Source organism: Cyanistes caeruleus, chromosome 6 (genome assembly GCF_971803275.1).
Source record: "Cyanistes caeruleus chromosome 6, bCyaCae1.hap1.1, whole genome shotgun sequence".
Classification (NCBI taxonomy): domain Eukaryota; kingdom Metazoa; phylum Chordata; class Aves; order Passeriformes; family Paridae; genus Cyanistes; species Cyanistes caeruleus.
Genome location: NC_141706.1, coordinates 5,743,025 through 5,755,193, shown reverse-complemented (window position 1 = coordinate 5,755,193; position 12,169 = coordinate 5,743,025). Strand labels below are relative to the sequence as shown.

General features: G+C 65.2%; 5 protein-coding genes across 5 annotated transcripts in view; 2 read left to right on the top strand and 3 right to left on the bottom strand.

Moving 5' to 3' along the window:
- Positions 1 to 84: 84 nt before the first annotated feature.
- On the top strand, positions 85 to 2,665 carry NDUFV1 (NADH:ubiquinone oxidoreductase core subunit V1). Its single transcript, XM_086894712.1, has 10 exons — positions 85 to 286; positions 371 to 453; positions 531 to 701; positions 780 to 963; positions 1,046 to 1,235; positions 1,575 to 1,787; positions 1,856 to 2,022; positions 2,098 to 2,179; positions 2,255 to 2,400; positions 2,476 to 2,665. The coding sequence occupies exons 1-10, from the start codon at positions 233 to 235 to the stop codon at positions 2,557 to 2,559; spliced, it is 1,374 nt and encodes a 457-aa protein (XP_086750838.1). The 5' UTR covers positions 85 to 232; the 3' UTR covers positions 2,560 to 2,665.
- A 325-nt stretch (positions 2,666 to 2,990) lies between these two features.
- On the bottom strand, positions 2,991 to 4,952 carry NUDT8 (nudix hydrolase 8). The gene is made up of 4 exons (XM_086894729.1): positions 4,357 to 4,952; positions 4,160 to 4,292; positions 3,425 to 3,502; positions 2,991 to 3,350 (listed from the first exon to the last, which is right to left on the bottom strand). Exons 1-4 carry the CDS (start codon positions 4,563 to 4,565, stop codon positions 3,120 to 3,122), a joined length of 651 nt encoding a protein of 216 aa, XP_086750855.1. The 5' UTR covers positions 4,566 to 4,952; the 3' UTR covers positions 2,991 to 3,119.
- A 439-nt stretch (positions 4,953 to 5,391) lies between these two features.
- On the bottom strand, positions 5,392 to 8,476 carry MTCH2 (mitochondrial carrier 2). Its single transcript, XM_086894715.1, has 13 exons — positions 8,297 to 8,476; positions 8,125 to 8,209; positions 7,931 to 8,037; positions 7,783 to 7,809; positions 7,282 to 7,329; positions 7,146 to 7,203; positions 7,009 to 7,060; positions 6,862 to 6,921; positions 6,507 to 6,600; positions 6,350 to 6,397; positions 6,022 to 6,089; positions 5,707 to 5,782; positions 5,392 to 5,587 (listed from the first exon to the last, which is right to left on the bottom strand). Exons 1-13 carry the CDS (start codon positions 8,381 to 8,383, stop codon positions 5,501 to 5,503), a joined length of 897 nt encoding a protein of 298 aa, XP_086750841.1. The 5' UTR covers positions 8,384 to 8,476; the 3' UTR covers positions 5,392 to 5,500.
- Positions 8,361 to 12,169, top strand: part of PLEKHG3 (pleckstrin homology and RhoGEF domain containing G3) — a 49,254-nt gene continuing 45,445 nt past the window's right edge. Inside the window, exon 1 of the mRNA XM_086894654.1 lies at positions 8,361 to 11,586. The gene's annotated coding sequence lies outside the window, so the exon portion shown is untranslated. The remainder of the gene's footprint in view (positions 11,587 to 12,169) is intronic.
- Positions 9,052 to 12,127, bottom strand: AGBL2 (AGBL carboxypeptidase 2; the record flags this gene model as incomplete). The annotated part of the gene is made up of 9 exons (XM_086893271.1): positions 9,052 to 9,682; positions 9,757 to 9,866; positions 9,944 to 10,037; positions 10,126 to 10,259; positions 10,377 to 10,539; positions 10,617 to 11,381; positions 11,458 to 11,608; positions 11,686 to 11,793; positions 11,878 to 12,127. Coding segments are annotated over 9 exons (2,406 nt in total), but the record flags the coding sequence as incomplete, so codon positions are not given.

Genomic DNA, 12,169 nt, shown 5'->3' with positions numbered 1-12,169 from the left:
CACGTGCCGGCGCGCCGCCAGCGAGGCCACGCCCCCTCCGGGGCCACGAGCCCGCCTTACGAGCGCGCCCCCTGCTCTGGCCCCGCCCACTCCGCGCGACCCCGCCCCCAAACAGGCCCTGGTCCGGCCTCTCTCGCTGACGTCACTGCCGCGCCGCCGGCGCTCCCCCTGACGTCACCGCGGGGGCGGCTGAAGGTGACGGTGGTCGGTCCCGGTGCCGGTGCCCCCCGCCATGGCCGGCAGGCAGCTGCTGGCGCTACGGCGCCTGTCCGCCGCCTCCTACTCGGTGAGAGGGGATGGGGCGGGGTGCGCCGGGACCATGCGAGACGGGTGCCGGTGCTCCCGGTGCTGAATCCGTGTGTCCCCTCAGACAGCGCCCAAGAAGACGCAGTTCGGGTCGCTGCGGGATGAGGACCGGATCTTCACCAACCTCTACGGGCGGCACGACTGGCGGTGAGTAGCGGGAGCAGCGCGGGGAGCGCCGGTGCGCCGCGCTCCGTGCCCGGTGCCACCGTGCCCGGTGCCCGCAGGCTGCAGGGCGCGCTCCGCCGCGGGGACTGGTACAAGACGAAGGAGATCCTGCTCAAGGGCGTGGACTGGATCCTCGGCGAGATCAAGACCTCGGGGCTGCGGGGCCGCGGCGGCGCCGGGTTCCCCACCGGGCTCAAGTGGAGCTTCATGAACAAACCCCCGGACGGGAGGTGAGACCGGGACCGGCCACAGCTCCGCTACCGCGGCCCCGCCCTGGGGGAGCCCCCCCTGACGTGAGCTGCCCGCAGACCCAAGTACCTGGTGGTGAACGCGGACGAGGGCGAGCCGGGCACCTGCAAGGACCGGGAGATCATGCGGCACGACCCGCACAAGCTGCTGGAGGGCTGCCTGGTGGCGGGGCGGGCCATGGGCGCCCGCGCCGCCTACATCTACATCCGCGGGGAGTTCTACAACGAGGCCTCCAACCTGCAGGTGGGGGGAGCGCCCCACAGCCACCCCACAGCTCCTGGTGTGGCTCGGGGCGCTCCCGGGCTCAGCAGCTGCCCCGCTGCAGGTGGCCATCCGTGAGGCGTACGAGGCCGGGCTGCTGGGCGGCGATGCCTGCGGGTCGGGGTACGCCTTCGACGTGTTCGTGGTGCGCGGAGCCGGCGCCTACATCTGCGGGGAGGAGACGGCGCTCATCGAGTCCATCGAGGGCAAGCAGGGGAAGCCCCGCCTCAAGCCCCCCTTCCCCGCTGATGTGGGTACGGCCCCACAGTTCTGTCCTTAATTGCCAGCTGCCACTCCAAAACAGCTGTCCCCAGGACACCCTCCTGCTGCCAGGACAGCACCACAGCCAACACCACATCCACTGAGAGCTCCCACTGTTTCACAGAACGATGTGGGTTGTAGGGGACCTGAAAACACTGTCTCATTCCACCCCGCTTCCATGGCCCACATACCACAATCCCAGGTTGCTCCAAGCCCTGTTGAACCTGGCCTTGGACACTTCCAGGGGTGGGGCAGCCACAGCATCTTTGGGCCACTTGTGCCAGGGCATCACCACCCTCACAGGGAGGAGTTTTTTCCTAATGTTTTTCCAGGTGTGTTCGGCTGCCCCACCACGGTGGCTAACGTGGAGACGGTGTCGGTGGCCCCCACGATCTGCCGGCGCGGCGGTGCCTGGTTCGCCAGCTTTGGCCGGGAGCGGAATTCTGGCACCAAGCTCTTCAACATCTCAGGGCATGTCAACACGCCCTGCACGGTGGAGGAGGAGATGTCGGTGCCGCTGAAGGAGCTCATTGAGAAACACGCCGGTGAGCGCCGTGGCCGAGCCGGGCCAGAGCGGGGCTGGAGTTGCCCATCCTGACCATCCTCTCTGCAGGAGGTGTCCGTGGGGGCTGGGACAACCTGCTGGCCGTCATCCCGGGCGGCTCCTCCACGCCGCTGCTGCCCAAATCCGTGTGTGAGACGGTGCTGATGGACTTCGATTCCCTGGTGCAGGCGCAGAGCGGGCTGGGCACGGCCGCCGTCATCGTCATGGATAAATCGGTAAGGGATGGGCCCCCAGTGGCTCCCCCAGCCACGGTGGGACCCTCACCTTCCTCACCCTCCCTCTCATCCCAGACCGACATCATCAAAGCCATCGCGCGCCTGATCGAGTTCTACAAGCACGAGAGCTGTGGGCAGTGCACCCCGTGCCGGGAAGGTGAGCAGGGGGCCGTGGGTGAGGGGCTGCGGGGCGGGGCACTGCAGGGACCCATCCCCATCCCAATTCCCACAGGCGTGGACTGGATGAACAAGGTGATGGCGCGGTTCGTGCGGGGCGACGCGCAGGCCGCCGAGATCGACGCGCTCTGGGAGATCAGCAAGCAGATCGAGGGACACACCATCTGTGCCCTGGGCGATGGTGCGGCTTGGCCCGTGCAGGTGAGGGGCTCGGAGGGCTTGGAGGGGCCAGCAGCCTTCCCCCACCCCACTGACCAACTCTCCTGCCCCGTGCAGGGCCTCATCCGCCACTTCCGCCCCGAGCTGGAGGAGAGGATGCGGCGCTACAACGAGGCCAAAGCCCGAGCGGCGTCGGCGTAAGGATTCACCACCACACCTCCCTTCTGCTTGGAAGGGGTTTCTGGGGTGTTGGCAGCACTCAGAGGGTTCTCCAGAGGCTCCTCAATAAATGGTGCTGTGCTCCCAGGCTCTGCTGTGGACATATTAATGGTAGGAAGGGTCTGACAAGGCAGAGGGCCTCTGGGTCCTGCTGCCCCTGGAGCAGGGGATCCCTAGGGATCATGGGGTCACACAGCTGGGGCCTGGATACCCCAGAGGAGAGATCCTGGATTTCCATGAGGCTGGGGGTAGGACAGAGGTGATGGCTGTAGCATACTGACAGACAGAGTCCCCTCCTTGGGGACCCCACACTTCCTTGTCCCCGCTGCAGTGGCACCAGGACTCCTCCCTCCTCCTGTGCCCGTGCCAAGGGACCAGCTGTCCTGGCCACATTCCACAACTCGAAGCCCAGGGCAGTTCCAAACATGGCTTTTACTGAATCACAGTGTGCGACATCAGTGCTGGGCTCGGAGCCGAGTCCCCCGTGCACGGGCGGAGAACCGAGGCACGGGACCCCACAGCCTCCCCCTGCCGCTCCCCGCTCAGGCCGGGGCTTTCCTGGGAGGCACGTGGGTCTTCCTGCGGTAGCGGCCAGGCACCAGCAGCTCCAGGGTCAGCTCGGTGACGATGGCTGTGAGCCCCCACACCTTGTGGGGGCCGTTGAGGAACACGGGCAAGGTGTATCCGTAGCCACTGGCCGTACGGAAGTTGGTGTAGCCCTGGTTCTCCTCGCGGAGCAGGTGAGCCAGGGGCAGAGTGAACACCTCCTCCACCTGTCAGCACAGACCACAGTGACCAGGAGCAGCTGCCATGGGAAGGGGAGCGGGCCTGGGGAGGAGTCACTCACCTCATCAGGGTTGGGGTTCAGTGTCAAGGCCTCCAGCGGCCCCAGGTTGGCCACGACGGGTGCCACGGTCATTCCATGCTGGAAGGTGTGTCAGCAAGGGACAGGGTGACACTCCCTCCCCCAAGTGCCTGCACCTTGACCCCCCTGCACCCAGTGCAGGCACCCATCATGTGTGTCACCCCCTCACCGGTTGCCTTGAATGCCCAGAACTCCTGTCACTTGTGTCCCTGCTGACCTGTCCCTGTCACCCAGAATCCCCACCACCTGTAACACCTATCACCTGTGTCCCTGTCCCCCTGAACCTGTCACACATGACCCTGTTGCCTTTTCCTTGTCATTCCAATCCTCTGCTGCCTGCAACCTCCCTCACCTCTGTGTTCTTGTCCCCCTGTCACCTGTACAGTCACCCACCTCCCTGTTGCCTTGTCCCTGTCACCCAGAACTCTTGCTCTGTCACCTGTGTCCCTACTGCTTTGTCTCTGCCAGCTGAACCCCTTCCCTGTGTTCCCGCGGCCTTGTCACCCCTGTCAACGCTTGTTCCTGTCACCCCAAACCCATCACACCAGAACCCTTATCCCCGTCACCTCGAACCCGTCACTCATGACCCTCCTGCCTTTCCCCGGTCACCCACGACTCTGCCACCTTCCCTGTCACCTTGAACCCACCCCCGTGTCCCTGCCTCCTGCCCTTTTGCTCTTGTCCCCGCACGCCCTCGTCCCCGCCGATCCCCGGTACCCGGTCGGGCAGTGTCCGAAGCTGTCCCCAGACGCTGCTGGGTGCCACCGCCACCCCCAGCTCCTCCCGCGTCTCCCGCAGAGCCGTGGCCACCGCGTCCGCGTCCGCCGGGTCCCGCCGCCCACCGGGGAAGCTGCGGGAGGGATGGGGGGGGTCAGGGCCGGCTCGGCCCCGGTGCCCGCTCCCCCCGCCGGTACCTGACGTCGCCGCTGTGGGGGCCGGCGAGGCGGCGGGAGCGGAGCGTGAAGAGCAGCGCGGGGCGGCCGCGCACCGAGCACAGCGGCACCAGCACCGCGGCCGCCGCCGCCGCGCCCCCCGCTCCCGCCGCCAGCCGCGCCCGGCACCGCCGCTCGCTGCCGCCGCTCAGCACATCCCCGGCGTCCCCCGCACCGCCCGGGCCCGCCATGGCGCCGGCACGGGGCGGGGAGGAGCGGCGAGGGAGGAGGGACACAGGGAGGGACCGGCACCGCCCCCCGCACCGAGCTCGCTCCCGCCCCGGCCCGGCCGTCCCGGGGGCGCGGCAGCCCGGCCCGGTGCACGACAGCCTCCTCCGGTGCGGAACGGCCCCTGCCGGCTCTGAAACCGCCTGCCTGCTTGGCCATGCCCTCGTTCGGTACGCGACAGCCGCCGCCAGGCGTGTGACCCACGTCCCACCTTCGCAATGTGCCTGCCAGGTGTGCAAGTGCTGTTCCAGCCGTGCAGCAGGTGTGCAACAACTCCTGCCAGGTGTGTGACCTACCTTCCAGCTGTGCAACGACCCTCCGGCTCTGCCGGCTGTGCAAGTCCTGCTCCAGCCGTGCTATAACCCTCATCACGTGTGCAGCAGCCCCCGCCAGGTGTGCAATAACCCCTTGCTGTGCCCCCACCAACTGTGTGACTGCACCTCCCAGCCCTACACAACCCCTGGGTGTGCAAACCTCTGCCCAGGCGTGCAAGGCTCACCTCTGCCCCCTCCATGGGCCTTGCAAGGACCCCTCCAGGTGTCCAACAACCCCTTCCAGGTGTCCAACAACCCCTTCCAGGCATACATTCCTCCCACTTCTGACAGCTCCCACACGCCACTGGCCCTCCGTGTCACCAGGTGCCTGGGGTTGTCAGGGAATTTCCCCTGTGGAAACAGCCTCAACAGTGTTTGAGGCTGGGAAAAGGCTCCCAGATAAATCAGGGAATGCTGGTGACCGTCTTCCTAGGAAACCCCCATGGACAGAAACTCTCACACTTGCACCTTCAGCTCTCAGCAGGAAATGATTTTTAAAAAACTGTATAGAAATCATCACTCTCCATGATTCTTTGCTTCCAGAGCCCAGCATTGGCTCCACAATCCCACTCCCATCTCCAGAATCAGCGGAACCTCCGCTCCTCCCACACGTATCTCTTCCCTGCTGGAACCTTGCGGAAGAACAGGCTGTTCCCTCGGCTCATGTTGCCCTGGAAAGGGAAAACGACCATGGAGGGGCCACACAAGGCCCAAGGTGGCTTCTCCAACCCCACGGAGCTCCCACCCGGCTCCTCTCCATGTCCTGGTGCATCCCAGACTCAGCACTTACCTCCCTGTGCAGCTGGCTCCAGCAGTCCAGCCAGGAGGAGTAGGTGGGTGCATAAGGAAGGAGACCCCCAGCCAACCTGAGGAAGAAGGGAAAGACCCACTGGGAATTATTCCCACAGGGAACTATTCTTACCCAGGAATGACCCATCCCCTCTGTTGCTCCACACTGGGTTGAACAACAAAATGACCTTTCCCACTTCAAGCAAAGAGGGATCAACCTTGTGGAGCACTGGAAGCACCTTCCCATCTGGGAATTTTGGACAAGTGGTTCCAGGAGCTGCTCCAGGGCAGAGTGTCAGTGGGATCAGGGACTCACCCGCAGTTGTTCACAGCCATCAGGTTGGAGACCAGGACGAAGGGGTAGGTCAGCATGCTGGCAAAGAACTGCAGGAAAAGCGGGGATCGGTGGGATGTTCCCTCTTCCCTCCACATGGGGAGAACCCCTGGGAGTTTCACCCCAGAGAGGGAGCCCACTCCTGCCACCTCCACAGGGTCACACATTTCCTCCACGGAGCATCCCTTGGCCTGTGGGCTGATCCGGCTGATCCCAGCCTGGCTCCATCCCCACCCTGGCAGCCGCAGGATTCCGGGAACACACCACTCCCTAGGGAAAGGATCCACGTCCTGCCCGTGGCTGTACTCACCCCAGTGACCGCGTGGGAGTAGCTATTCACCTCGGTCATGGTGGAGACCTGAGGGAGGAGCAACAGCACCTGAATCCCCCCAGAACGGGGCCATGGCTCCCAGAACAGCCCTGGAGCTGCCCCCTGTCAGCTCCCGGGATCCCGGAGCGGAGCCTACCCCGCTCTCCAGCGCGTATGTGTTGATGAGGTAGGCCAGCATGTTGCACAGCCACAGGGAGAGGATGTCCCCGAGGAGCCGCGGGATGAGGCCGCTGCAAGGGAACAAACAGTAGGAACGTCGGCTGAGGGTTGGGATCCGACTGTGTGGAGAGTTGGGAAGGGCTGGTTTTGGGACAGGGGGCAGCTGTTCCCACAGCAGCTGGGTGACGGGGAACGGCCGTCCCTGGGAATGGGGATGCTCAGGTGAGTGATCTGGAGCTGCTGGAGGGATTGAAGAAACTCCCAAGAGGGCTTTGGGACCTTCCCACTGATGTCACCCCCGCCGTGCCCCTCCCTGCCTTGCCAGCACTCACGCGAAGAATCCCAGGATTCCCTCTTCCTGGTAGATTGTGGTGAAGGCGCTTAGTGTCCCACTGGGGTAGGGAGAAAGAGAAGGGACAACGTCAGGGCAATGCCAGGACCCCAAAGCTCCCGGAGCCCCCAGAGCCCCCAGGCCGTACCTGTACTTGGTCTCACGGCCGATGAACTGCACCATGCAGCGCAGGGTGATCACTGCGGGGACACGGGAGCGACACGGGAGTGACGGGAAGCGCCTGGCACCGCGCCCCCTGGTCCCCTGGGATGGGGGGACACCTACCGTGGAAGGGGTGGGTGATGAGGGTGGCGGCAGAGCGGGCGACCATCTCCTGGGAGGTCTGGGAACAAAGGGAACATCAGCAGGAGGGGACGGGGATGTGACATCCCACTGCCTTCTTCCTCCTCCTGCTCCTCACCTGCTTGAGTACATGCTCCAGCGAGAACACCTTCTTGCTGACTCCAGGCTGGAGGGGGAAGGAGGAGACAGTTGGGAACAGCCCGGAGAAGGGACGTTGTCACCAGGCTGGGGGTGGAAGCTCCCGGCCCACTGGAGCGCTCCAGAGCCAGGGCTGGGGGTCCAAAGCCGGGGAGCGAGGGGAGGGAGAGGGGGAACAGAGAAAGGAGAGAAGGAGGAGGAAAGGATGGAGGGAAACAAAGGGGAAAAGGAGGAGGGAAGGAATGGAGAAGGGAAAATGGAGAGAAGAACAGAAGGGAAGAGAGAAGAGGAGGAGGGAAAGGAGAAAGGGAAAAAGGAGAAAAAAGAGAAAAAGGAGAAAAAGGAATGAGGGAAAGAAGAAGAGAAAGAAAAAAGAAGGGAGGAATAGAAAAACAGAGAAACGGAAAGAGGGAGAAGGAAGGAGACAGGGATGAAGGGAAGGGAAGGATGGATTCCCTGTGGGAAGCACCTCTGCACCCACCTCAGACTGCTCAGCCTCCTGGTACCGCTGTGGAGCAAAGAGCAGGGTCAGCGCGGGGAGCCAGGGGGCCCCGGTGTCCCCTTGTCCCGGCGGCAGAACCCGCGGTTCCCGCAGCGCCCCGGGCCCGGCGCCCCGCCCGTGCCGGTACCTGCAGCACTTTGCTGTGCACCACGGTGCCGATGGCGCTGGAGCAGAGGCGGGGGGCGAGGCCTTTGAAGAGTCCCGCTCTCCCGTCCACCTTTACGATGTGCTTGGCTGGGGACAGCGGGGACCGTCAGCCCCGGGGGGACCCCACGGCGGCACCGGGACGGCGCCGGGGCGGCCCCACCGGGGCGGACTCACCGTAAGAGAAGAGGCCGGGCAGCTGGTATACCTGGCGGCCGAAGATGTTCCTCCCCAGGGTGGGCGGCAGCGGCTCGTAGCCCACCTGCAGCGGGGACGGGCAGGCTGTACCCCACGCGCGGCCCACACCGAGCCCGGTCCCCCCTCTCAACCCCGCCACTCCCGCCCTTACCTGCACCAGCACCTTCACGTACATGAGCGGCTGCGAGAGCACGGTGAGCCCCGAGCCCAGCAGCACCTGCGAAGCCGTGTCCACCATGGTGCCGCCCCGGCGTCACGGCACAGAAGGACACGGCCCCGGCTGCCGCCGCTTCCGCTTCCGCCTCCCCGGTAGTTCCGGCGCCGCCGTTACGCACTTCCGGTCTCTGGGGTCGCTCTGGGAGCGCAGCGGCTGCCATGGAAACACCCGGCGGCGCCGCGGGGGCGTTGCCATGGCAACGGGGCCTGCGGGCCTGGGGCACCCACGGGGCCTGCGGGGACACCGTGGGGTCAGGGGGACAGCGTGGTGGCAGGGATGAGGAGACGCCAGGGTGGCAGAGTTCGCGACGCCGCATCCCTAGAGCCCAAAGTGATACCGCCGTGGTAGGCCCGAGGTAACACCACAGGCATAGCCTGGCACCATGGTGGCTCGGGGTTGGGTACAAGCAAGACTCTGACGGGGCCCGGAGACAAAGGGACCCCTGAGGGGACATCGCAATGAGAACAGGCAGCACCAGGCATGGGCACGGAAGTGGCAGCATCTTTACTGCCGAGCGCAGGCGGAGCAGCGTGAGGCCACTGCAGGGACAGTGAGGGGATGTGCCCTGTCCTGGGGCCTGCGCCTGCCCCGCTGCCAGGATGGCCCCGGGATCGCTCCCAATGCTGGATCCCGGGAATAGTCACTGGTGGCACCACGGCGGCAGGAGCTCAGTGGGGGCCTGTGGTGTGTCACAGCGCTTGTGCCATTGTCCAGCTGATGCCTTCCCGTGGTAGCACAGCGGCCATTTCCTGCTTCAGGTGCCCTGGGAAGGGCCACTCCAGAGTCGGCTCCGGGCACCTCTCCTGCGATGGCATGGGGGACATTCCCTGCTCCAGCTGCCCTGGGAAAGGTGGCACTGGAGCTGGCTTTGGGCTTCTCTCCCGCACTGCCACCTCCACTCTGGACACCAGGAAGAACTGGATGCCTGCGGGTCCCAGCCTGGGAGGCACAGGAGAGGGGTCAGACCCACTTGAGGTGTGGGACAGCACTGGGGACAAGTCTCCCTGCAGGACTGTCCCCTCGGGGCCTGGACGAACTGGGGTGGCTCCAGGCTCACCGGGAAGCTGGTGAGGCTCCGGTTTGTTCGGCGCAGGGAATTCCTTGCTCTCTGTCTCTGCAACCGCTTCCTCCTGCATGGCTCCATCTGTGCTGGGTGGTAAAGTGGCACTGGGACATCTGCACCCTCTGTCACCTTGTTCCACCCTGGCTCTGCATCCCTCCCACCTCAAAATCAGTGGCACATGGGAACTCACTGGCCAGTCGGGGCTGTGGAAGTCACCTGGGATCCCATCGGACACAGAACTGTCAGAGCCACTGGTGCTGCAGGGGGGAAGAGCCATCTGCAGCCCCCAGTGGCACCTCAGGGTGACATGGGGTGACAGGGGTTGACATACCTGGACTCAAGCTCTGAGGGGGACACATCGCTCCAGCTGCCTCCAGAGCCCGGCTCACGACCCATCTGCTGCTGCAGGAGTGCATCTGCCTCCACCAGGCACTGCTGGAACTGCAGGACAGTGCTGGTGTCCCGGTGTCACCGTGGTCCCATGGCACCGGGGCACCCTGGGCCAGGTCCAAGCCCACCTTGGTGGGTGCAGGGTCGCAGAAGTCAAGCAGGGTGTCACAGAGGAGACGGCCCAGTGACCCGAGGTCCTCCACGCTGAAGTGTGAGCTCCTCCTGCCTGGAGGGGACAGGGAAAAGGAAACAAGGGCAGCTCCCCAACCCAGGACTGCCCCCCTGGCACCGTCCCCATGGCTGTGGCAGCCTCTCACCCAGCGTGGAGCCACTGAAAGCCACCTCTAGGGTGTAGCTGTGGGAGACGCCCAGGCGCCACATGGAGACCCGGCCTGTCCCCTCTCTGCTCTTCTGCACCTGGAACTTGCAGCTGGAGAAAGAGAACTGGAGGGCCCCCGGGTCAGAGGGGTCCCAACCCCAGAGGGACAGCTCGGGAAGCAGCATGGTGGCCGCATTCCCACTGTCAACACAACACGTGGCTCTGAGGGATCCGTGTCCCACCTTGTCGGGGGCGTTTTTGCTCAGCATCAGGGGGAACACGCGCTGGCGCAGCCGTGTCCCGGTGCCGTCCCCGCCGGCATCGCAGCTGTACATGAAGACGTTGTTCTTCCGGCTGTGCCCGTGGAAGTCGCAGTACAGCAGCACCTCCCGCTCTGCCAGCACCCTGCACGCATCAGGATATGGCCACCAGCACCGCCACAGGAATGGCCCTGTCCCACCGGCTCTTCACACCCCCCTCACCTCTGGACCATGGCCCGCAGGTGCCACACACCAGGGAAGGAGCCGGGAAGCGCCATCCCATAGGCCCTGTTGGGATCCCGTCCCGCCAAGGAGCAGCGGGAGTTGCCCACCACCACCCCGTCGGGGTTGAGCATCGGCACCACCTTGAAGACGAAGAGGCGGCGCAGGAGCCTCGCGTCCGCGTGGGCGCTCAGCAGGAAATCGAGGAATCCCCTCATGGCCCAGGAGCCGCTGCTCTCTCCAGGGTGCACGCGGGCGCTCGCCACCACCACCCGCTTGCCGGCCGTGCCGCCTGGGCTGGTGATGGTCAGCAGGTACACGGTGTTGCCGGCCAGGCTGCGGCACAGCGCCTGCACCGCGCAGTACCGCGAGCGCGCCGGGTCGGCCGCCAGCGCGCGCAGGTAGCGCTGCAGGTCCGAGTAGGTGTAGGGGTAGCAGGAGGCGAAGAAGCACGTGTCGCCGTCGTGCGGGAAGCGCACCGTCCAGCTGAGCCGGAACATCGGCGGCTCCCCCGCACTGCCACGGTAGTAGCAGATGTCAGTCCCCACCCGGCGCCAGCCTATGCCATGGCTCTGAGCATCCTGCTGGGAGTAGAGCAGTGGCTGCAGGCCCTGGCCGTAGAGGCTCTTGGGCTTGGCCATATTGGCGATGGTGAAGCGGTAGAGCGGCTCCTGACGAGTGTTTTGGACACGGAAGTAGAACCACTGCGTGTGTTTGGCCGTGTACAGGTCCGGCCGCAGCGTCAGCACGTACTCGTAGGGACCCCTGTGTGGAGGGAAGGGTCACGCTCTGGATCCAGGCCTGACATGAAAGGCCCCATGCTCCCCGCTCTTTCTCTTACACCTTGATGGCCTTCTGGAGGTTCCCACTCTCAAAGCGGGACTCAAAGAGCAGCGTGGTGTCCTGGGGACCCTCCAAGGGGGCTGCTGGCGAGGAGAGTGGCCCCGGGGCACCCCCAACCCGAGCACGGGTAAAGCAGGAGCCTTGGGGCGCTGTGGGGAGAGCAGAGACAGTGGTGGGGGTCTGGGGAGAGCGGAGGCACTCAGGGGCGCTGCCCATGCTCTGTTACCTGGGCTGGAGTGGTAGACAACGGTGCCCTGCTCCTCACTGAGGGTGTACAGGGCCTGCTCCAGGCCCATGGGTGGGCAGAAGGGCTCCGGTTTAGGGGGGACCCACTCTGGGAGGCAGGGGGACACAAATGCCATATGCACAACAGGGTTCTGGCACAGGAGGCAGGGGGACAGCTGGAGCATTCTCTCACCGATGTGCTCAATCGTCTCCTGGATGACTTCACACTCCACAGGCCAGCGGGGAGCGGGGAGGGAGAATGGAGCCTGTGGTTTTCCTGGAAACCTCCAGGGCTGTGTTGAGGGGGCCAGCCTGCCCTGGCAGGGGGTCTGCTCCACCACCCCGGGGGCTGCAAGAGCACCAGGAAAGGCTGGGGGTCTCCAGTGGGGCTGGGGTAGTGGTATCCCCCAAAACCAAGGCAGGGGCAGGGAGAGGCCCTCCCATCACACTTGCTGTGCTGGGAGGACGCTGTGCTGGGGGACTGT

Excerpts from the sequence above, each read along its gene's own strand:
- NDUFV1 (XM_086894712.1), top strand. The coding sequence starts at position 233 with ATGGCCGGCAGGCAGCTGCTGGCGCTACGGCGCCTGTCCGCCGCCTCC. Across the intron at positions 1,236-1,574 it reads CCCCTTCCCCGCTGATGTGG|GTGTGTTCGGCTGCCCCACC; the intron begins GTACGGCCCCAC and ends ATGTTTTTCCAG. Across the intron at positions 2,180-2,254 it reads GTGCACCCCGTGCCGGGAAG|GCGTGGACTGGATGAACAAG; the intron begins GTGAGCAGGGGG and ends CAATTCCCACAG.
- NUDT8 (XM_086894729.1), bottom strand. The coding sequence starts at position 4,565 with ATGGCGGGCCCGGGCGGTGCGGGGGACGCCGGGGATGTGCTGAGCGGC. Across the intron at positions 3,503-4,159 it reads TTCGGACACTGCCCGACCGG|CATGGAATGACCGTGGCACC; the intron begins GTACCGGGGATC and ends CACACCTTCCAG. Across the intron at positions 3,351-3,424 it reads TGAACCCCAACCCTGATGAG|GTGGAGGAGGTGTTCACTCT; the intron begins GTGAGTGACTCC and ends CTGTGCTGACAG.
- MTCH2 (XM_086894715.1), bottom strand. The coding sequence starts at position 8,383 with ATGGTGGACACGGCTTCGCAGGTGCTGCTGGGCTCGGGGCTCACCGTG. Across the intron at positions 6,922-7,008 it reads GGCCGTGAGACCAAGTACAG|TGGGACACTAAGCGCCTTCA; the intron begins GTACGGCCTGGG and ends TCCCTACCCCAG. Across the intron at positions 6,090-6,349 it reads ACTCCCACGCGGTCACTGGG|TTCTTTGCCAGCATGCTGAC; the intron begins GTGAGTACAGCC and ends CTTTTCCTGCAG.